General features: G+C 54.2%; 3 protein-coding genes across 3 annotated transcripts; 1 reads left to right on the forward strand and 2 right to left on the reverse strand.

The window, feature by feature from the left end:
* Positions 1-1,313: 1,313 nt before the first annotated feature.
* LOC310827152 (B-cell differentiation antigen CD72-like) lies at positions 1,314-6,248 on the reverse strand. Its single transcript, XM_083702920.1, has 6 exons — positions 5,789-6,248; positions 5,392-5,481; positions 4,410-4,712; positions 3,379-3,548; positions 2,375-2,460; positions 1,314-1,552 (listed from the first exon to the last, which is right to left on the reverse strand). Exons 1-6 carry the CDS (start codon positions 6,015-6,017, stop codon positions 1,429-1,431), a joined length of 1,002 nt encoding a protein of 333 aa, XP_083559046.1. The 5' UTR covers positions 6,018-6,248; the 3' UTR covers positions 1,314-1,428.
* Positions 6,249-11,616: 5,368 nt separating this feature from the next.
* On the forward strand, positions 11,617-16,895 carry LOC310827638 (uncharacterized protein). Its single transcript, XM_083703797.1, has 4 exons — positions 11,617-13,030; positions 14,258-14,569; positions 15,665-15,799; positions 16,366-16,895. Exons 1-4 carry the CDS (start codon positions 12,685-12,687, stop codon positions 16,707-16,709), a joined length of 1,137 nt encoding a protein of 378 aa, XP_083559923.1. The 5' UTR covers positions 11,617-12,684; the 3' UTR covers positions 16,710-16,895.
* On the reverse strand, positions 16,848-22,512 carry LOC310827147 (beta-1,3-galactosyltransferase 5-like; the record flags this gene model as incomplete). Its single annotated transcript, XM_083702911.1, has 2 exons — positions 16,848-19,205; positions 22,150-22,512. 2 exons carry the CDS (start codon positions 22,510-22,512, stop codon positions 18,537-18,539), a joined length of 1,032 nt encoding a protein of 343 aa, XP_083559037.1. The 3' UTR covers positions 16,848-18,536.

Raw genomic sequence — 22,512 nt, forward strand, 5'->3', positions numbered from 1 at the left:
TTAAAGACTATTTGGAAAAACATTATAAGTTGTATGAATGTTAAAAAACGCACCTTTTAGGAAATTCTAGCTTCAGTAATGTTAAATTAAAGAAATGGAAATTAAGGTACAAGAAGTCAGAGATAGAATAATGAAACAACTTTATTGTGTTAAAATGAAAACGTACATGATTTGGGTCATAATATATTTGAAATTGGGTAACATGATAAAATGGAAGATACAATAAGTATTGAAACAAGTTAACAAATTGCAGATGTTATGTATCACAGAGAATGCAGGGTTGGGAGGACGCGGGGAAGTCCAGTAGATTTGGAAAAAAGAATAAGAAAATTTGTAACTTTCTTTTTCTACTTTTATAATATGCTCTTTATTCTTTTTTCTGTATTTCATAAAACTAATAAAAAATATTATAAAAAAAATAAAAATAAACCACAGAGCCCAGGATTTGCCGATCAGAAGGTCAGCGGTTCGAATCCCCGCAATGACGGAGTGAGCTCCCGTTGCTCTGTCCCTGCTCCTGCCAACCTAGCAGTTCGAAAGCACGTCAAAGTGCAAGTAGATAAACAGGTACTGCTCCAGCGGGAAGGTAAATGGCGTTTCCGTGCGCTGCTCTGGTTCACCAGAAGCGGCTTAGTCCTGCTGGCCACATGACCTGGAAGCTATATGCCGGCTCCCTCGGCCAGTAAAGCGAGATGAGGGCCGCAACCCCAAAGTCGGCCACGACTGGACCTAATGGTCAGGGTTCCCTTTACTAATTCATCTTTACTAACAAACCTGAGGGTGTGTCTCCACAGCAGTGACCAAAGGAGGAATGACCGCTGGGAGGAGCAAAGAGAGAAGGAACGCCCTGGTGCATCTGCAGCAACACAACCAGGCACCTTCCTCTGCCCCAGCTGCAACAAAACATGTCTCTCCCTTATCGGTCTCTACAACTACAGCTTCTTCTTCTTCTTCTTCTTCTTCTTCTTCTTTGGCGATGCCAACACAGTTGGGAACTGTAGCTCTGTGAAGGGGGTCTTTCCACACCCCTAATAAACTATGGTTTGCAGGATTCGTGGATGGGGGGGAAATGTAATAGAAAAAACAAAATAAATTTTTTCCCCTTCCTGTAGCACCTTAAAGACCAACTAAGTTAGTTCTTGGTATGAGCTTTCGTGTGCATGCACACTTCTTCAGATACCAAGTGTGCATGCACACGAAAGCTCATACCAAGAACTAACTTAGTTGGTCTTTAAGGTGCTACGGGAAGGAAAAAAAAATTATTTTGTTTTGACTATGGCAGACCAACACGGCTACCTATCTGTAACTGTAATAGAAAAGTTAGGCCTGAGGGCAGGAAGGGGGTTCATTGCTGGGAAAAGGAGAAGGCCTTGCCTGTCGGGGGTCTTTGGACATATTTTGGCCCTACTGAGCTCACACTGGCTGTGGTTATTGAGCGTTCTTCTCACAGATGTATCTTCTTTTTGTTGAACAGTGACACCATTGCAGGGCTCTGTTGCTCATTTGAAGGCAGTTGCCACTAGAACCGCTACAAGTCCCAATACTTTCAGCTCTAGAAAGACAAAGATGACAGTCAAGGCAAAGAGCCCCAATCCCTCTTCAGCATTCATCGTTATCTGAGTTTCTGGACTTCAGCTCTCCCACCAACCCTGTCCATCATCCATGCTGACTGAGGATGATGGAAGTACAGCTCCAAAAAGCTCACCTGAGGTCACTGTGACATCAGCAGGTGGGTGGAGGGTGGGCATCAGTCAAATTTGGCCTAATCCGGTCCTTCAGCCAGATCCACTCTCACACACACTGCCCAATTTACATACCAGATCAGGGCAAGGGAGGGGGGCAAATCTAGCCCAGCTTCCTGGTCTCACAGTGGCCCATCGGACGCCCCCAACGGGACGCTCCAAAGCAAGGCTCCCCTCATATGGTTCCAGCCCCTGGCATTCAGAGACTGTGGAGGCAGAGCAGAGCCTTCAGGGTCACTTGGACTGATTTCGTATCTGAATTATTGCTTCGCTCCCAAATTATTGTCCTGGAAAGGTTGTGTTCTGAATAGGTAGGCTGGACACACTTTTGGGGGGAAAATAAGACTTTCCAGAAAACCTCAGAAATGTTTCAGTTTCTCCTGGGATACCAATGGAAACAATTCCACAGAAAGCCCAGTTTTGCCCAGTGAGCAAATGTCAGCCTGGGTTTTCTGCAGAATTGTTTCCATTGGCAAAGAGTGTGTTTCTGTGGGGAGGAGCCCTAAAAGAAGGGGAAAGGCTGCAGGCTGCAGATGTGGGAGGGGGGGGGCTGACGGGAGGAACTCTGCTCTGTTCAGCCCAAGCAAATCTGACTTGATGGGTAGCAAAGGGACAGTCTCTCTTCCACTTACCGTCCAAAGTCCGAACCATCAACCCATTTCCAAAAGCTTTTCAAGGAGCCCCAGCTTGTTTTAAGTCCAATCCAGTATTGATCACTCTAGGAGAAAGAATATTAACAGGGAAAGATCTCCTTCCCAATGGATCTCTCTTTCCTCCCTTTTTAAGAGGCTCATATATGCAGAACCAATACAGTTACTAATAGTCCACAGGAAACCCGTCTCAGAATCCTCCACAACACCCCTTCCCAGCTCTGTGTCTGTGTCTGGGACTGGAGAGTTGGCTGATCTTATCTCCAGCCAAGGTCTACTGTTGCATCTCTGAGCCCCAATCTCTGAGCGGTGTGAGATCCCAAGGGTTTCAGGCGCTCACCCGGGCTTTGTGTCTCCTTTTGGAAATGAGGCACAGAGGAGACTGTGGTGTCTTTATGACATATGGTCTATTTGCAGTGCACATTTATGCAACCGGAGCCTGTGATGGAGGGGTTCATAGCATCAACACCCCCAAAGTGTCTTGTTTCTCACCACAGCTGCCTTGGATTCCATCCAGCTTGGCCTCTCTGACTTTCTCTGAAGTTAGAGGAGTCTAGCACTCCTGAACTCATGACAAAACATTCCCTGGTCAGTATACAAAGTCTCTCAAATATATACCTCCCCTTCCCCCAGAGGTTTAAAAGTATGACATCTACACCATCCTGGGCTTCTTGTGGGTCGAGAACACACAAAATTCAGCAAGGAATGGCCCACTGGAGGTTATGTATATGGAGCAAAAATGCTCACAGCTTCTTCAGGAGCAGATCCTGCACACATTCTCCTTCACAATCTACATATGGGGCTAGAGTGACCCACTGAATCCCCACCAGTTCTATGGTGTTTCTTTGGCAAGTGCACTGAGAAATCAAGGGGTTATCTGTCCTGGTGGATATTTCTTCATGATCTGCTAGACTCTGGGCTTGACTCCCCAGAACCAGCAGCCCCCTTCCTTAAAGTCTGAGGCATTTGCACCCCAAAGGTATTACCTTATCAATGAATGTGGCACCCCATAGCTGTTTTTCACTCCAGGGCTTTAAAACAAGAAGCTGAGATGACATGGCCTCACAGGCTTTCCTGCTTTCCTCCCAAGTCTTCATTTCCTCTGAAATCCACAGGCATTTCCACCTGAAGAGATTCCATCCACGGGGACAGCAGCCTAAGGAAGACAAGAGAAGGTCGAGGGAAGGCATTGAGATGAAAGCCACGTGGTCTCAGGCCGGCTTAGGGTGGACCCACTCCAGTGGGACCCAGATCTGTCCCCGTCTATGGGCTGAGAGTCTATGAGGGAGAGGGGGTGTATGTTGCCAATCCAGAGACAAGGACCCTCCGAAAAGCATTTGTGTTGGGCCCAGTTCAGACCGCGTGGCTGACCATATCAGCCGCTGAGCAGAGACAGATAGGATGGACCCGAGTGCAGGCAGATGCACACACGGAAAGTTGCCCTGTTGCCACATTCTTTCCACCTGTGTGGATGACGTGAATCATGTCCACACAGGATGGGCTATGGGGACAGGTAAAAGGTAAAAGACCCCTGGACGGTGAGGTCCAGTCAAAGGCCACTATGGTGTTGAATCAAATCATCCTGCTTCTCAGGCCGAGGGAGCCAACGTTTGACCACAGACAGCTTTCTGGGTCATGTGGCCACCATGACTAAACCACTTCTGTTGCAACAGAACACCATGATGGAAACCAGAGCGCATGGAAATGCCATTTACCTTCCCACCACAGTGGTACCGATTTATCTACTTGCACTGGGGTGCATTTGAACTGCTAGGTTGGCAGGAGCTGGGACAAAACAATGGGAGCTCACCCCGTTGGGGGATTTGAACCCTAACCCTAATTATTATTATTATTATTATTATTATTATTATTATTATTATTATTATTATTTATACCCCGCCCATCTGGCTGGGTTTCCCCAGCCACTCTGGGCAACTCCCAATCCAATATTAAAAACACAATACAGCATTCAGCATTCAACATTGCCAGCCTCCTGAGCAGAGTGCAACAGGCATACCAATGTTTTGGCAAGATTTGGTGTCCTCTATACTCTTCATGGTCTGGTCCAGCTGCTGTTGCAGCTTCTCCTTCTCCTTCTGCGTGAGCATCAGGCTCTGGTTGGCTTGTCTCAGCTGCTCCTGCGTCCTGTTCCCAGCAGCCAGGCAGTTCCAAAGGGTCCCGTTGGTGGAGTGGAGCCCCTCCTGGGCCTCTTCCAGCTGGGCCTGGGTCTGGGCCAGGCTGCCCTCCTGGGAGCCCATTCTCCGTTCCAGGGCACTGCCATCTTCAGTCGCCTGCTGCAGCTGCCGTGAGACCTGCCAGTCTGCAGAGCACAAGCAGGGGCGACATGAGAGGAGGGGGAGGAGGGACTTTCAGGTGCCAGGCAGGTAGAGTGGCAGAGAGGAGCCAGCCTCTGTTGGATGGGGGGACCACAGGCAGCCTTAGCCCAATGGAACGGCTGCTGAGAGATATGCAAACACAGGCTATGCATGTCTTACGTATTGTACAAACGTTTCCTACATCAGGGGAGACGATAAGGTGCACTCCTGATGTTGTGGGGCTCCAGCTCCCCTTGACCCTGACCACTGGCCATGCTGCCCAGGCCTGATGGCAACTGGAGTCAATAATAATAATAATAATAATAATAATAATAATAATAATAATATTTTATTTACACCCTGCCCATCTGGGTAGCTCCCAACAAAATATTAGAAGCACAATGAAACATCAAACATTAAAAGCTTCCCTAAAGAGGGCTGCCTTCAGATGTCTTGCTAAAGTCAGATAGTTGTTTATTTCCTTGATATCTGATGGGAGGGCGTTCCACAGGGCAGGTGCCACCACTGAGAAGGCCCTCTGCCTGGAGGGTGCCAGGCTCTCTGTCTCTGAGCCCAGGCTCCAGGGAAAGCTCTGCATCAAATGCCTGCAACACCCAAGGGTGCTCTCCCCCCTCCTTCACTGATCAGCTCAATGGGCTTGGGCAGGGGGCACCCGCTACTCACATCGGACCCCCAGTCCTATGGCGGCGGTGAGAAGGAAGAGGCAGGCGGCCAACAATGCCAGGATTGCGTGCCAGGTCCAATGGTCCGACTCTGGAAGAGAAACTCAGTGGGGTCAGTTTGGGGTTCCTGTGGGATGGGGTCAACCCTCAAAGGAAGCCTGATCCTGGAGGGAGGGCTGTGCGGAGACAGGGAGCTGAAGGCAGCCCCCAGTTCCCTGTCAGGCCCAAGCTTCTCTGCTGCAATCCTGGCCAGTCTCATTTGTGGGGAAGGAACAGACTGGCCCCTCCTCTGCAGAGACAAGTAATGGGCCCAAATGCCCCCAAATCATCCTCCTCCTCCTCCTCCTCCTCATGGCAGGTGGAGGATCCAGGTGGGTTAAGACCTGGTCGGCACTCACCTTTTGTTCGCTCTGTGGCAGTGGGATTCCTCTCCCCCTGGCAGGGGGGTTCCTGGACGTTCTCATAGGTCAGCTCTCCCTCTCCGGGGTCTGGAAGAGGAGCCGAGGGGTCAGTCATGGAGGGGGGCATCCGGATCTGGTCCACTTGGCTCCATGTGCCTTTCTCCTGGCTCCTCTCCGGAGGGGTCTTCACGAACCGCAGGTCAGCGTAGGTCACATCCTGTGCCATCCAGGGGTGGGGGGAGGCCCTGCTGTGCCTTAACTGATGGCAAAGGGAGAGGCCTGGCTGGCTGGGATCTCCTGGGCTGTCTTCAGAAGAGATGAAATTGATGGTAAGCGAAAGAAACTGAAATCTGACAGGGTCCGTCAACCAACCACAAGCATGACTTCCTACAGCGCATGGTGTCTCGTCTATTTGGCATGCAAAGTCCAAGTCTCATGCAAGCCTGTCAAGGGACCCAAGGCAGATGCATGCCCCCCCCCCCCCGGTGCACAGCGGAGCAGCAGAGCGTTGCAGAGAACGTGAGGCTTCCTCTTTCTCAGCTGCTTCCTTCCCCAGTTGGTTGCATTTGGTGGTGGTGTTTTTGTACAGAGCGAGATTTCAAGCCCTGGGCATCGGTCAGGGGTGCTTTAGGTGCGATTCCTGCAATGTAGGGGCTGGACTACATGATTCTTGGGGTCCCTTCCAATTCTGATATTCTATGTTTCCTATGATAGTAGCTATAAGGTATTATAATTAATTCAACTTATTAGGGTGTGATGAACTTGGCTGGGAAAGAGGGAAATGTAAAGATCTCTTTTGTTCCACTTGATGGGTGTTTGGTGGAGGGCAAGGGGAACCATGGGGCAGGGTCCAGGATGCTCAGATTACGGCCACCAGACCTCCCCTTTCATGATGTATGAGTGATGTAGTTTTTGGGGGGTGTAACATGGGGATGCACAGCTAATAAAAGTTGGGGTCTTCTTTCCTTCAGGGCTTCCATCTTGTTCCACCTGGCGGCAGGTGGGAGTCCTGTGGCGACAGTCTTCAATCAAGACCAAGCCTCCTGGCTGCTGTTTTGCTCTGGGATTCCTGGCTGCTGTCCTTGTTTTTTGTCCAAGGGAGCCCTCAGATTTCTCTCTTAACAAAAGGAACTTAAAAAATTGAAGGCAACATGTGGCATGATTTTTTAAAATAATCAAAATGGTTATGCCTGCAGTCCATCCCCCATCAAAGGCTTGACTCCTTATGGAATGGATGCTGCCCCCCCTCTGACATATAGTCCCTGCAAGCATTAGGGAATGGAAATGTGTTAACCTCCCCCCCTCAGGTGTCTGTTTTCCTTCCCTTTTTCCCTTTCTCTCTTTCCTGCCCCCCCTTCTTCCATCCTGGAGCCCAACGCAATGCAGATGTGGCTCCCAGGCAGCTGCTGCCAAAACAAATCTGAAAATAAGAAGAGCCTGCAGCTGGATCAGGCCAACGTCCCATCCTGGCCAGCATCCTGCCCCCCCCCCGTGGCCATCCAGATGTCTCCTATGGGAAACCCACAAGCAGGATTTGAGCACCAGAGAATATCCCCTTCCTATGGCTTCCAGCAACTGGGATTTGGAAGCGCTGCTGCCCCCAGCTGTGACCACTGTGGCCAGGATCCATGGACAGAGCCCTCTCCCCCTCCAGGGATTCCTCTCATCCGCTTTTAGCCGCCCAGTTTGGTAGCCATCTCTGCCTCCTGGGGCTTCCACACTTTAACTGCGCTGCGTGAAGACGGTCCTTCTCTTGTCTGTCCTGAACCTTCCCACATTCACCTTCACTGGAGGTCCATCAAGTCTAGAGCCAGCGCTTTGTTTCAGAAAGGTGGTTGCCTCTTTCGCCTTCAGACACCACCCCCAGGATCAAAACATCCCCCAACCCCACCTGCAGGGGAAGACAGTGGGATGCCAATGGGTGGAGAGATCCTGAGTGCAAAAACTGCATGGCAGATAAGCTAAGGTTACCAGATTTTTTTCAATGAATCTGGGGAACTTTAACTAACTAACTAAATAAATAAATAAATAAATACGACGCGTTTCGGACGTTGATGCTGCAGCGATGGCGGTGGCAGAGGGGCGGCCGCTGCCTTGACCTCAACCGCCACGTTTCCCCTTCCTCCGAGGCTTCCATCTCCTTTCTCCCTGAGCCTGGGCAGCCCCTGGGGTTTTGGTTCTGTGGTGGTGGGGCAGTGGTGCGCGGTGGGTCAGGCATGGAAGGCGGAGAAGGAGGGCCGAGAGTGGCGGTGGCGGAGAGGCTCAGGCAACGCGATGCCTCCCTTCCCATCGGAGCAGCCCCAATCCCATTTCTACTTGCGTGCATCAGGAGGGGGCGGGTATCCCTCAGCTGGGAAGGGAGGCTTCCCGTTGCCTAACTGAGAGATCCCTGCCCCCTCCTGCTTGCACGCAGGCTCTGATAGTTGTTGGAGTCAGGGAAGGTGGGCTCCTGAGACTGTTGCTGCTGCTTTTCCTGGGGACATTAAATGAAATCCAGGGACATTCTGGGGATGGAATTTGGGGGCAGTCCCTGAGAAACGGGGACATCTGGTAACCCTAGGATAAGTGCTGATCCTCCCCTGCCTGCCCCCAACTTTGCATCTTTGGAAACAGGAAGCTTGCTGGAGGACTCCTTTTTCACATGCCCTGAAGGTGCTTCCTCCGGAAAGGAGGGCTGCTTTCTGCTCTGCAACCTTTGCTAGCTGCACTTTCACTGAGTGTGCCAGCTGTGATATTGTAAGTCGGGACCCCCTCCCATTTGGGGAGGGGCAGTGCTCTAATTGTTATATTGCTGCATTGTGCTATGGATGACCACCTGATCTGTGGGTGCCTCTGGGATCCAGTTCATCCGTGGAGCGTTGCAGTGCAAGGAGGATGTCACTATTTAGCTGGAATCGCTCTGGTTCGACAAGAGTAATGGCTGGAATGAAGGCGTGTGCTGGCACCAGATATGGTTCTGGGGTCTGAGGAGGCCTGTGTCTCTGATGCGCTCCACAGGCGTGCGCCTCTTAATGCACAGCTTCTGCTTTGGGATGGGGTTCAGCTGAAACCAGCCCCCCACACGTGGCGACCATGACAGGGTCCTTGCTAAAGAACCCCCACACTGACCCCAGGCCCAAGAACAAGAGCAACAACATCCCAAAGGGGTTTCGCCAGTTCCGGTGTTCTGAACTGCAGACCCAAAGGAGGACTCATGGGAGTGGCTGGGTGCAGGGATACCAAAAAAGGATGTGGAAACATTGGCGTGATCAGTTCTAGTGCTTTATTCGAGACAGGTGCAGACCTGCAGCAAATCAGCCGGGTCACCCAGGCTTTACAGATGCAGGACGGAGACTGTAGCAGGAACCCCCCCCCCCCATCATTCAGTTTGTACAAACTTCACACACACTCACACTCACACACTACATACGCTACGCTTCTGTTATAAATTCATAGAAAATCAACCATACATCGGATTTGCACTGTTCCACTTTTATTTTACTCCATGAAGGAAGGACTACAAAATGGGGAAGGTTTGATACAGGGCACCATAATCCCTTCATCATCCCAGCACATCCACAGGAGCCCTGCCCGTTGCTATGCCAACCCTGATGGTCCTAGACAAAAGACAATCAAGATCACAAAGAACTTCCATATGGGAGTGGATTCAGCATGGACTGGAACAAAGGACAATGATCAGATCTTCCCTCAGGGGGCAGGAAACTGCGACTACCTTTTGTCTTCTGAAAATGACTCATGGGGGGGGGGGAGAAGGGAATCAGCCAGGTGACAGGACACTCAGGTTACCACCACAACTCCTCCCTCAACCCCTCCTTTCTGTAATGTATGCATGATGTTTCTGGGGGTGGGCTAGACCTGGAGGAGGGGAATTTCAAAAGTTTTTATAAGGTCTTGCACACCACTTTTCTGTGTCTTTTCTCTCACCTGCAAGTGAGGGGAGCACCCTGTCGCGACAGTCTTTCTTCAATAAAGACCAAGCCTACAGGCTGCTGATTTGCTTCAATTTACCCTGGTTGGTGTCTTTACTTTTTGTCCAAGGGAGCCCTCAGATTTTTCCGGTAACAAGACAGAAGCCAGGAGGCGGCTTGTCCACACCCAAATCAATGTGCAGGTATTCATTAGACACGAAGCAGCAGACATCGCTTTGGCCAGGACTTCCCCTCGCCCCACCTGACCAGATGAGGGCATAGGTGCCAAATAGCCCAATCCTACAGGTAGCTCCTCTTTCTGGACTCAGAGCCCAGCACCCCAAGCTCAGAGATAAGGCAGCTAATAATAATAATAATAATATTTATTATTTATACCCCTGCCCATCTGGCTGGGTTTCCCCAGCCACTCTGGGGGGCTCCCCACAGAATATTAGAAACAAAGAATATCAAGGCAAATAAATATCAATACAGATGAGCTGATTGCTGCAACCACTACCAGTTAATTGTGGGCTATCTGGACTACCAAGATGGTGTTTGCAGAGCTTCTGGAACAGTCTGCCTTTGGTTCAACCCACCCTGGAGCCTTGGCAGAGCAGGTGCCAGGTGGGCAGCAGGGAGCAAGGCAGCCGCAAAGGCCCTCTCCCTTCTTGCCACCCTGACAACGAGTCTGCAGCTGGATCAGGCCAGGGGCCCTCTAGTCCAGCCTCCTGTCCTGTCCTAGAATTATAGAATCATAGAGTTGGAAGAGACCCCAAGGGCCATTGAGTCCAACCCCCTGCCAAGCAGGAAACACCATCAGAGCACTCCTGACATATGGTTGTCAAGCCTCTGCTTAAAGACCTCCAAAGAAGGAGACTCCACCACACTCCTTGGCAGCAAATTCCACTGTCAAACAGCTCTTACTGTCAGGAAGTTCTTCCTAATGTTTAGGTGGAATCTTCTTTCTTGTAGTTTGGAACCATTGCTCCGTGTCCGCTTCTCTGGAGCAGCAGAAAACAACCTTTCTCCCTCCTCTATGTGACATCCTTTTATATATTTGAACATGGCTATCATATCACCCCTTAACCTCCTCTTCTGTTTGTTTTTGCCCAGTTCTCTAATGCCCCCGAGGGAAGTCCCCAAGCAGCGCCCCAGAGCAAGAGCCCCCCCCCCGCTTCCCAGCCACTGCCCTTCAGACGCGCGGCTGTCTCTGGCCCGGGAGGCCAAGCCCGGCCATTGTGGCTGCAGCCCAAGCCGGCCGCCTCCTCCAGGGATGCCCCGGTCCAGGTGGGCGGCCATCGCTGTCTCCCGAGGGGGCGAGTTCCGCAGTTTGACGCTGCGCTGCGCGGAGAAGGACCCTCTCCCAGCTTCCCTGGGAGGGGGCGCGGGCAGGGCTGCCTCCGGGTCCAGGTAGGCTGGCATGGGAGGAAAAGGGCTTCTTCCCTCAGGCTTGGGGTCCAGCCAGAAGCCGAGGAGTCGGTGGAGAGGGTTGGGGTCCAGCCAGGGCGGCCGCGTTGCGCAGCTGGGAGAGGAGGGAGGCTTCCGGGGCGCAGCCAGGGGGTCCCCATGCTGCACCCCAAGGGGTTCCCCTGCCAAGGGTCCCGTCGCGCTTGCTTGCTGGCAGAGGCGCGGCGGGTGCAGCCCCCCGACAGGCCGGGCGGGGTCGTCGTTGCTGCCGCTGCCATCTCCGCCCCCGCGCGCGCCCTGGTCCTGCGCAGCCTCGCCCGGCCCGGCCATGCGGAGCCCCGAGCCTCGTCGCCGCGGGCGGGGGCAGCTGCCGGCGGGCGGGCGGGCGAGGGACCGGGCGCGGCCGGGCATCCGCGGAGCCGCCGCTGGCCAGCCGGACCCCGAGCGCAGCGGCAGGTAAGGCGAGCCGGAGCCGGGAGAGGCGGGCACGCTCGCGCTCCCTTCCCCGCCGGGCGCGCGCCTTGCGCTTGGCCGGGCAGCTCAGCTGCAGCCCCGGCAGGGAAGGAGGACGGGCGGGCGGGCGGGCGGGCAGAGCCCGGGAGTCATGGTCCTGCCCCGGCGCCACGCTCGCGGCAGAAGACAGGGCCTCTGAGCATGTGCAGAGGGGCGCCCGCCAGCTGCTGCGCCCTCTGGAAAAACAAAGGGCTGCCGGAAGCGGCCTGGGGCCTTCAGTCCCTTCGGGGACCAAGAAGTGGCGCAAGGAGGCCTGGCCGGGGGTCGGGTGGGCAGAGACGGTGGCCCTAGGTTGCCTTCGCCAAGCCTAGCCTAGATAGAGTCGCAGGGGGAAATCTCCTCCGCAATTGCCGGCGCCGCTCTCCATGAACTGCGATTCCCCCATGCAGCTAGGCAGGGCTTATTCGTCTGCATGGTCCCTCCAGCTCAGAACGCGTCCTTCTGCATGCCAGACAGATGTCCTTCCCTCCAGACGGAGGGGCATACCAGGCTGGCCTTGTGCTGAGTCAGAGCCATGCAGCTGAGCATTATAGACACGGGCTGGCAGAGGCTCTCTCCCAGGTTACAGGCAGGGCACCTTCCCAGCCCACCTGGAGATGCCAGCAGAGACCCTCTGAGCTGGGGCCCTACGTGGGAAATGGCCGTAGGGCCAGTCAGAGTCTGGGTCCGGCTGGCTCAGTATTGTCACCCCAGTGGGAAGCAAGTGAGCAGGACCTGCTGCTGGGAAACTGGGAATTGTGAGGTGGGGGAGTCCAGGGCCACATTCAGGGATGCTGAAGAGGGAGGCAGGCAGGCTGCCAGAGGAGGGAGCTATCTGGGGTCAAGGGGCAGCCGAGGCCCAAAGCAGGAGGTCTTGCAGGGGCCTCATCACTGCCTGCATGAGGGAGCCTGATGGCGGCAGCCAAGGGGAGTCTGGTGCAACCCCCCCTCCCAGCAGAGCTCCCTGGCTTCCAGCTGACCCTGGGACTGCCGCCCCACCTGGCTCCTTCCTGGTGCCCGCCCTGGTCCTGCGAGCCCCTTCCTTCCGTCTTCCCTGCAGGTGCCCACCCCACGGAGCCGCCTTGAATGATGCCCAGGGGCCGTGCCTGGACCCAGCAGGAGATCGCCTGCCTCCTGGCGTTCATCGGAGGCTGCCGGCAGGTGACACTGCTGATGGCCTCCACCTCGCGCCCCAACGAGGCTCTCTGGCGAGAAATCTCCCGCCGGCTGGCCCTGGCCGGCTACAGCCGCAACGTGGCCCAGTGCCGCTCCAAGTGGAAGGCCCTTAAGCAGGCCTTCTACTCCGAGTGGGAGACCCGGAGGCAGCAGGCTGGGGGGCGACCCGCCCCACAGGCACCCCCCCACTACAAGACCATGAAGAGGATCTGGGAAGCTGCGGGGAGACCTGTCTTTGGGGAGAGGCGACTGCCAGGTAAGGGAGCCTCCTCTCCCCCCTGCCCCCCTTCCCTAGCCAGCTTTGGGGTGGGCTTCAGGGGAGCCCTGGTCCCCTCTGCACCACCCAGGATTGGGGGGACGTGAACAGGTACGGTGGCAGAAAGAGGCAGGTGGTGGGAGAGGAGGGGTGAGAGAGCAGCATCAGAGGCCTCCCTACTCTTGCCCACCCCCTGGGGTATTTTTCAGTCAGGAACAGGAAGGAACAAACCCTCTCAGTTTGAGCAGGTGCTGTTACCTGTACAGGTTCAAACATTTTATCCACAAGAATGAGGGAGGGACTCATTAATTTTTTTTAAAGAGAAAGACCAGAAATGCCCTGGATTTGCAAAGGATGGAGCTGTGTGGCCTCAAGCCATGACAATTTCTCTACTTACTGGCCCCATCTGAAGCTAACTGGGAATGCCAGTGCCTGGGTCCTGGGGAATGGCTTGGCAACACAGGGGTGAATGTGGGGTGTGGGGGACGTACCCAGGCCTAATGCTTTTTTAAAAAATGGGGATCGAGAGAATCTGGCAGAGAGAGAGAGAGAGACGCGAGCAGAAGAAAAAGGCTGGAATGGATCTGGAGCTGTGACCTGCACCAGCGCCCAGCAGCAAGGCAGATCCATTCCAGCCTTTTTCTTCTGCTCGCATCTATCTCTGTCATGTGGTTCTTCCTCCATCCAAGCACCACTTGCCACCTTGGGTGGAGACAGATCAGTGGGGATGAGGGGCTGCTTTTGTGGCATGCATGGCTATCCCGCCCTCAGCCCCCCAGATCTGCCCTGCTTCTGCTCAGCTTGGCATGGGGCTTTTTCTCTGCAAGAACAATCTCCTGTTTGGCCTTGTAGACCAATCTTGTTGAAGTTCTTTTGCCTCTACCTCTTCCTTGCCCTTCTTTGTTTGCTTGTCATTCCCCCCTTCCTTCATTGAAATATGCATTTTTTAAAATTCCCAGAGTGCCCATCCTAATCAAATGTGCTACTCGCATCTGTGCTTGTCAACTGCTGTCTTGCTTGGTTACCTGGTTACCTGTAGTCCACTGTGTTGGACTACAGCTCCCATCAGCTCTGGGCAGCACAGCTCTGCTGCTGCCAGCATCCTATGGCCATGCAGGCTGTGCCTGATGGGAATTGTAGTCCAAACCAATGGGAGGACATAGGAGGACACCAGGTTGCCAATGGCTGTTCTATGTGATTTGCCTTACGAGTCCATTTCCCTTCCAGATCTAGGGAAGCTGCCTCCCCACAAGGACAGGGGCGATCCAGAGGCCAGGCCGTCTCCGTTCTTGCCACAAGAGATGGCAGGCAGCCAAACCCAGGATCCGTGCGGTGGGAGACGGCTGACTTGCTCAGCTTCTGCGTGTCAGGCTGCTGGTAGGTGTGTAGCTGAAAGGAGGGAGGGGAGAACACACCAAGGCTTCTCCCAAGGCAGCAGAATCTGCTCCTCTGTTGGAGAGGCAGTGACGGCCACCAGTCTGGGTGGTTTTAAAAGAGGAAGAGACAAACTCATGGAGGAGAAGAGGGAGATCCGTGGCTACTAAGCCGTGTTGGTTCTGCTCTGCCTCCATGGTCAGAGGCTGCAATGCTTCTGAATACAGTGGCACCTTGGTTCTCAAACTGAATCCGTTCCAGAAGTCCGTTCCAAAACCAAAGTGTTCCAAAACCAAGGTGCGCTTTCCCATAGAAAGTCATGCAAAATGGATTAAACCGTTTCAGACTTTTAAAAACAATTCCCCAAACAGCAATTTAACATGAATTTTACTTCCTAAAGAGACCACTGATCCACAAAATGAAAGCAATAAACAATGTACACTGAAAAAATGAAAGCAATAAACAATGCAGTTCACACAATCAACCAATCAGAAGCTAAACTGGGTTCCACACAGTCACACTCACACACAAAAAGAGCCACAAAAACACAAAATAGCAAAAACAGACCTCAGCATAACACTCAAAACGGAGCACGTTCGACTTCCAAAAAAATTTCACAAACTGGAACACTTACTTCCAGGTTTGCAGTGTTTGGGTTCCAAGTTGTTTTAGAACCAAGGTACCACTGTATTGGGGACGCAGGTGGCGCTGTGGGTTAAAGCCTCAGCGCCTAGGACTTGCCGATCGAAAGGCCGGCGGTTCGAATCCCTGCGGCGGGGTGCGCTCCCGCTGCTCGGTCCCAGCGCCTGCCAACCTAGCAGTTCGAAAGCACCTCCGGGTGCAAGTAGATAAATAGGGACCGCTTACCAGCGGGAAGGTAAACGGCGTTTCCGTGTGCGGCTCTGGCTCACCAGAGCAGCGATGTCACGCTGGCCACGTGACCCGGAAGTGTCTCCGGACAGCGCTGGCCCCTGGCCTCTTGAGTGAGATGGGCGCACAACCCCAGAGTCTGTCAAGACTGGCCCGTACGGGCAGGGGTACCTTTACCTTTACCTTTACCACTGTATCATTTGCTGGAAACCACAGGAGGGAGAGTTACTCTTATTCTTGGGTCCTGATTCTGGGTTTCCCAGTGGGGCAGCTGGTTGCTGGACTAGATGGGCCCCTGGCCTGACCCAGCAAGCTCTTCTTCAGCTCTTAAGGAGAGGAGGGGGGTTGCCTGCAGGAGTTGAATCATGAGCCCTTTGCCAAATCTTGCAGATTCCCCCTCCTTGAGGCCCTTGCCAGGGAGCCCGGACTGGCCAGCCTGCACTGCAGAGAAGGACTCGCCTGAGAGTGCGGGAGAGGAACAGGCGGCAGCGGACGATGGGCAGCCCTCTGGGCCAGACAGTCAAGGTGAGCGTCACTTCTTTGGATTGAGTGCTCCAAAAACAGGTGGGCTTGAAAGCACCCCAACACCACTGAACAACACTTGTGTCTTCGTCTTCTGCAACTCCACATTCTCCCAATATCCCTCGGCTGTGGCAAGGTGTGATTTGACATGTGGCATTTCAGCCCCATCTAGGGAAAAGTTTGTCGTTTTTACAGATTTTGGGGTCCTATTGGAGCGAATGAGAAAAATGAGAAAGTCATGTACACAAACTGCCTGGGGCCCAAGTGACCCCGCAAACAACTGCTGCAGTTCCTTATTTACTTTCCATGTCTGCAGATGCTCAGCTCAGAACCTCTTCTTTCTGTTTCTTCCGAGAAGAGAATGCATTCATATAAAGCAATTTGCTCGCCTTCCCTGATGCGCATTTACAAATGGCATAGGACCCCCCCAGGCTTCCAAATCTGCTTCTGAAATCTACAGAAAAGGTGTCCGTTCTCTCTGGAGTTTTGGAGAGGTCCCCCTTGGGTGGTGTCTCTGCCCTGACCCCCTGACCTCCCCCCTTGCTCCCGCCTCCTCTCTCCCCTCGCAGGGCCCGGCATCGTCAGCCTCCTGCAGAGCATGCAGCAGATCCTGGTGCAGATCCTGCACACGTCGCGGCAGCAGCAGCTCCTCCTGGAAAGCCTGGCCAGCGACACCGTCTCCCACCTGCACGTCATCTCGGACAACCTGGTGCAGGTGGGCGAGACTCTGAACGAGTTGCTGCTCCAGAGCCACGCGCACTCGGCCGATCCGTACGGCATCTGCACCCCTCTCCACGGGGGCCCGTCCCAGCCCTGTTCCCCGGGGGCCCCACCTGCCTCTCCCCTCCTCAAGGAAGAAGCTTGGCTGCTACCTGCCACCGGCTTCCGGCCTCACGGCTCAGCCCCACCCTGAGCCACCTCTCTCGCCCAAGTTTTTGAGACTCCATCAGAGTTGGGCAGGGGCAGCACGAGGGACTCCATTTGCCCCTCTGTGCCGAGGGGGGGGGGCATTTGCCAAGGTCAGTGTTTGTACCTTACAGAAAAGCCTCCAGACTTTTGTAAAATTTTATTTTTTCAATAAAATTTAAAAATGAGGAAATGTATTATGCCTCTTTCCTGTGCAGAGCGGTGTTCAGAAATGGAGGGCTGAGAATATCCTGGCATGTTTGGGAGGGATGTGCTTGTCTACTCTTCTCCTTGACATCCTAGCTTTCAAGGTGCAGGGATTTATTTATTTACAATGGAACCTTGGGTTGCGGACATAATCCATGATGGAGGCACATCCGCAACCCGCAGCGTTCGTAACCTGCAGCACCGCATCTGCGCACATGCATGACGCAATTTGGTGCTTCTGCATGAGCGGCGAAACCTGGAAGTAGCCCTTTCCGGTACTTCTGGGTTTCCCATGGTCCGCAACCTGAAAACACATAACGTACAAGTGTTTGTAACCCGAGGTACCACTGTATTGGTTTTACTTCAATTTTACAAGCCTTTGCCTACAGTCTGAAGTGGTGTGACACAGGCTTATTCCACATGAGAAGCCGAACCATTTCTGAACAGAAGCTATTGCTGCAAAGTTACCCGCCTTGAAGGCAATAAAAGGCAGATAGCATCCCCAAAGGAGGAAGCAACCCTCCGTCCACCAGGACTCATGACTCTGGGTCTTTCTGGTGGCACTGAAGGGCCAAGGGCTGTGTGCGCTTGCCCCCCAGCCCCCCAGTGTGGGGAGGGAATATCTTGCCCCATTCATTTCCAGCTTGCAGCAGCAACAAGCTGAGCTGACTGTTCCAAGATGGGGGGGGGGGGTCTCCTCCTGGAAAGCACCACCTTACTGATTAGAAACCACAACTGGGCTATAAAATACCAGGAGGAGCTGAGATGAGTTTCTAGTTGAAATTAGTAATCCTAATGAGTAATATTAGGATTAGTTGTTGATTAGGATTAGGGTTAGGATTAGCATGTGTTGTTAATAATGCCTGTTTGTAGAATCTCAAAATTGTAGTTTGGGAAAGGACTCAAAGGCTCATTTAGTACGACCTCTGCAATGCAAGAATTGCTGCTAAAATGCAGGAATCGCAGCTAAAATGCAGGAATCGCAGCTATTCAGTGCCTCTCAGTCCCTCTCTCACATGCCCGGAGGTAGGCTGTCCTGAAATAGGTCGGGTGTGCGTGTGCCTGAGTGGCTCCTGGCAAAACAGCCGCCCCCTCTGCTCCCTGAAGTGCCACTATACGTGTGAGGGGAGGGTGTTTTGCTGGCTGATGCAGAGTTTCCTGCAGGCTTCGCAGTCCTCATCCCGGCTGCTGCAACAGGCACAAAGAAAGCACCCAGTGCTGGATCACATCCTCCAGGTACGGGACGCTCCAGGTCCAAGTCCAGTGACAAGGCCATCCCTCTGCCTGGGATGTTGGCGAGCTGCTGCCGGTCAGAGTGGGCCGTGTTGGGTCAGATGGGCCAGGGGTGCCTGGCAGCCTTGAAGGTGGAGCCTCGTTTCTTTCTGGGGCTCCCTTTTTTGCCAAGAGGCCCTTGGCACATCCAGGTTCTGCTGGGCCTACAGAATATTGTTTGTTTCCTTTACATCCCACTTTTCTGCCAAAAAATGCCAGCAGGACTTGCTTTCTCTAGCAGGAGGTTGGTGTTGGGGAAGGAGCCTGAGGAGGACAGCGCTAGGCTCTTTCTGCGATCCGCACTCGGCACAGGAGGAGGGCAAGGCCCCTGCCCCCCAATGCTGCCTTCTCCAGCTCACCACCTGGTGACCTCCGGCCTGTCTCTGCAGGCGTGCCGGGCTTCCCGCATTCTCCGCGTGGCCAGCTCCTGCTCTGGCGCACTGAGGCTATGGACCACCATCAGGTAGCGGAAGTTGCACACTCGCCACCTGACATTCTGCTTGGCAAAGCGGGCGCTGGACTTGGGCCGCAGCCCGGCCCGCTGAGCCAAGATGCCCACGTAGGCGTCTTCCACCGGGATGGGGGGGACGCTCTCTGCCGCCCGCAGGATCCTCGCGGCTGCATCCAGGGACAGGACGTAGCCAATGCCGCTGGCGTACGGCGGGTATTCTTCTGGGGAATAGGCTTCCCTTGGCACGTACCACTTGCTGGAGGGATGCCGAATGACTTTCCGCTTCTCCCGGGCAAAGACGGAGCCTGCATAGAGGCCGCTCCGGAGGGTGTTTTGCCTGGCCAGGAACTCCGGCAGCCGCTCGGTGTTGACAAAGCAGTCGTCGTCCGTCTTGAGGAGGTAGCTGGGCCGGCAGCGGCCGAGGGCCCACCAGACGCCATGCAGGACCTTCAAGGTGAGGTTGCGATAGGTGTCCAGGTAATTCCCCACCAGGACATCCCCAAAGTCCTCCTGCTCTTGCTGGATCTGCCGGGAGGCCCCCTCACCTGCGCCCCGGCCTACCAGGAACACGACCTGCCAAAGAAGTTGAAAAATATCTTCATGTATGTGACAACGGCAGCGAGAGTCTTAATAGCACAAGGATGGAAGACTGAGGAAATCTCGGCAAAAGAATCCTGGCAAGAGAAACTGATGGACTATGCAGAATTGGCAAAATTGGCACATAAACTACAGGACAAGGATTACTGTGACTTTAAAGATGAATGGGAACCCTTTAGAAAGTATCTAAAGATGCAACAAAGTGAACTGGACTCCTTGGCAGGTTTTGAATAAACACTCACAAACCTTTTATTGATAATAACCAGTTAGACAAATTAAGGATTTATACAATTTTGTAACATGCTGTCAGGGGCTCAGGAGCAGAGGCACAGGAGAGGGAGGAAATGGAGAGCGAGGGGGAGGAATCCGAAGGGAGCGTAGGCGGTGACAGTGATCAGAGGGATCTCTCAGAACCGGTGTTATTGTTATTCTAAAGCAGCAATGCTGCAGCAAGCAAAGGCTCTAGCAGCTCAGTCTGCTGCTTGTGGCTGGAAAGCCAAACAGGAAGTATGTGACTGTTGCCATGAAAACGAAGGGGCAGTCCATTCTCCTTATTGAGCACAGGATGTGAGCTCAGGATGTGTCATATGACCTGTACAGGATGTACGTGGGTGGAGTTTTTGGAGTTTCTCTCTCTGTTTGTTGAAGAGAGCAGACATCTTTTACTGTATGACTGCTAAAGACAGGAATAAAAGCATGTAGTTACATTTCTGTCTGTGTCTGATTCCCCTCCCTGGGGATATTATAAAAAACAACAACCACCATTTAAAGTGCTGCAAATTAAAAACGATTAAAACATTTAAAACCATTGTGTCCATTGCTGCCGGTAGCTGCTCAGGCCTCTTATGCTGTGGCAGTGAGCGCAGGCCCCGCCCCCTAGGCCGGATGGAGTTGGCAAAAAAGGGAGCGGTCTTCCCACACTCACGCAAGCAGCAGCAGCAGCAGCAGCAGCCGTGTCCCGGAGGCCTCTCTCCGGCCTCTTATGCTGTGGCAGTGAGCGCAGGCCCCACCCCCCGGAGCAGCTCCGGAGGCAGTTAGAGCTAGCTAAACACGCGTACAAAATGCAAGCGGACAGACACAGGGGAGTTGGGGAGGACATCCGGGTGGGGGACTGGGTCTGGTTGGCAGCCCAGGCAGTGCTGGCCAGATCGTTAGCTAAGAAGAAGCTCGGGCACAAGCAGCTAGGCCCTTACCAAGTCGAGGCACAGATCAACCCAGTGGCCTTCCGGTTGACACTCCCGGAGGGATCCAGAATGCACCCGGTCTTTCATAGATCGGTGCTCACGCCCTACAAAGCACCTCACAGGTTCCAGGCGCCAGGGACAGCTCCTAGCCCGCTCAGAGACGCACCCACGAAGGGGGGCTCGCCGAGGGCGGAGCCGCTCAACGAGGTCACGGAGATTTTGGACTCGAGATGGGGGGAAGAGGGGGTTGAATATCTCCTCGCCAGGGAAGGTACCCCAGCCAGCGCCAACAGCTGGGTACCGTACTATGCCGTGGAGGAGCACTACCTCAAAGACGAGTTCCACGCACTGTTCCCACACAGGCCCATGCCGGCAGATTATTTCGACGAATATCTTTTCACACCCACACTCTCAGCCAGCACGTTTCAGGGGTTCTCTTCAGCTGAGGACACGACGCTAGAGACTAGCTCTCCAGAGGGATCGCTCTCGGGGTTTGGCACAGGGGGCTCCTATTGGTGGGAGGATCAACCTGAGGTGGGGTGGTGCAGAGAACTGCCGAGAGGGCCGTTGCACGCAGCATCACCCCAGGCGACAGGGGAAGAGGGGGTCATGGGCGAGTTGGGGGAAGATCCCGGGTTCGAACACACCGCCCAGGAGATGGAAGCGGAGGAGATTGCCGTCGACGAGACCATGGAGGACTTCCCGGACTTATCAGGCTGGCTGCACGCCACGGGGGACGAACTGTATCCTGCACTCACCCCCACAACACTGGAGCACCTAGAACCCGCACCTGAAGAGGGGGAGGGGGGAAGGGGGGGCTTCGAGGGGGGGATGGATGTCAGGGGCTCAGGAGCAGAGGCACAGGAGAGGGAGGAAATGGAGAGCGAGGGGGAGGAATCCGAAGGGAGCGTAGGTGGTGACAGTGATCAGAGGGATTCCATGAGCCTCTCCAGCGAATCGGAAGATTCACAGAAGGGAGCGCCGATGGCCAGGGCAAGGGGGGTGCCAAGGGGGAAACCCCAGAAGGAAGGGGCCAGCGGGGACTCCCTGAGCAGCAGTTGGAAATCAGGACCAGCTTCCCCACCAGAGCGCAGTAGGGAGGGGGAGTCCCAGGAATCGGGACCAGTGTTCTCACCACCAGCGAGAGGAGATGAGTCAGGTTTGACCACGCCCACATCGGAGAGCGGGGAAACGGTCAGGAGGTTACCGGCTGGGCGCGCGCGCCAAGTTCAAATGTACAGGCGAGCGGCACAGCAGGTAGCCCGGATAGGGAGCCAGGTCCTAAAGCCCGCCGGAAGGAAGGGCAAGACTCAGGGGGGTCAGCGTCAGAAGAGTCCAGAAAGGAGGAAACCCCAGGGGGCAGAAGGACCCAGAGGAGGAAAGAACAACGGAAGAGGTGGAGTAAGGCTAGAGTCTTAAACTGGTGTCTAGGAGGCGGAGACTCAGATGGAGCTTCGCCGGTCTAGGTTCGAAGACGTAGAGTTGCACGCTGCGGTTTGGAAATGGAAACTAATCTTCAATAAAGACTTTTATACGTTATTACTGACTAGCTGGGACCTGGAGGCAACTCTGACACATGCATATCGGAACTGAGGGAAGTCGGGGGGCAGGGTGGGGGGTTGTTTTATGGGAGGGAGGGGGGAGGGAAAATGGGGGAAATTAAGGATGATATGTTTTAAGATAATATGTTTTGTTTAAATTCCTAATAAAAAATGTTTTTTAAAAAGGGACACGACCTGCCACGGGTAAGGCTGGGGCTTCTCTTGTGCAGCCCAGGTCCTCCGTATCACCTGCCGGGATTCCACGTTTCCTGGGGCCGACGTCACGAGGATTAAGAGCAGCTGTCCAGGCTCACAGTGCGGCTCCCGGCCAGCTTCTGAGAACAAGGGCCCAAAGTCCACCCCTGAGCGGGCTGCGTTTCTGGCTCCAGAGTGGGTCCTCTGGGGGGGCTCCTGCCCGGCAGCCAAGAAAGGGCTGGAGGCCCCCAGCAGCTTCTGCGCACCATCGGCCAGGAGCAGGAGGCACCAGATCGGGATGGAGGAGAGCAGGAGACAGAGGCAGACCAGACCCTTTGAGCCCCAGGGGCGCCTGGGGGCCAT

Source organism: Podarcis gaigeae (assembly GCF_964106915.1).
Source record: "Podarcis gaigeae genome assembly, chromosome: 11".
Lineage (NCBI taxonomy): Eukaryota > Metazoa > Chordata > Lepidosauria > Squamata > Lacertidae > Podarcis > Podarcis gaigeae.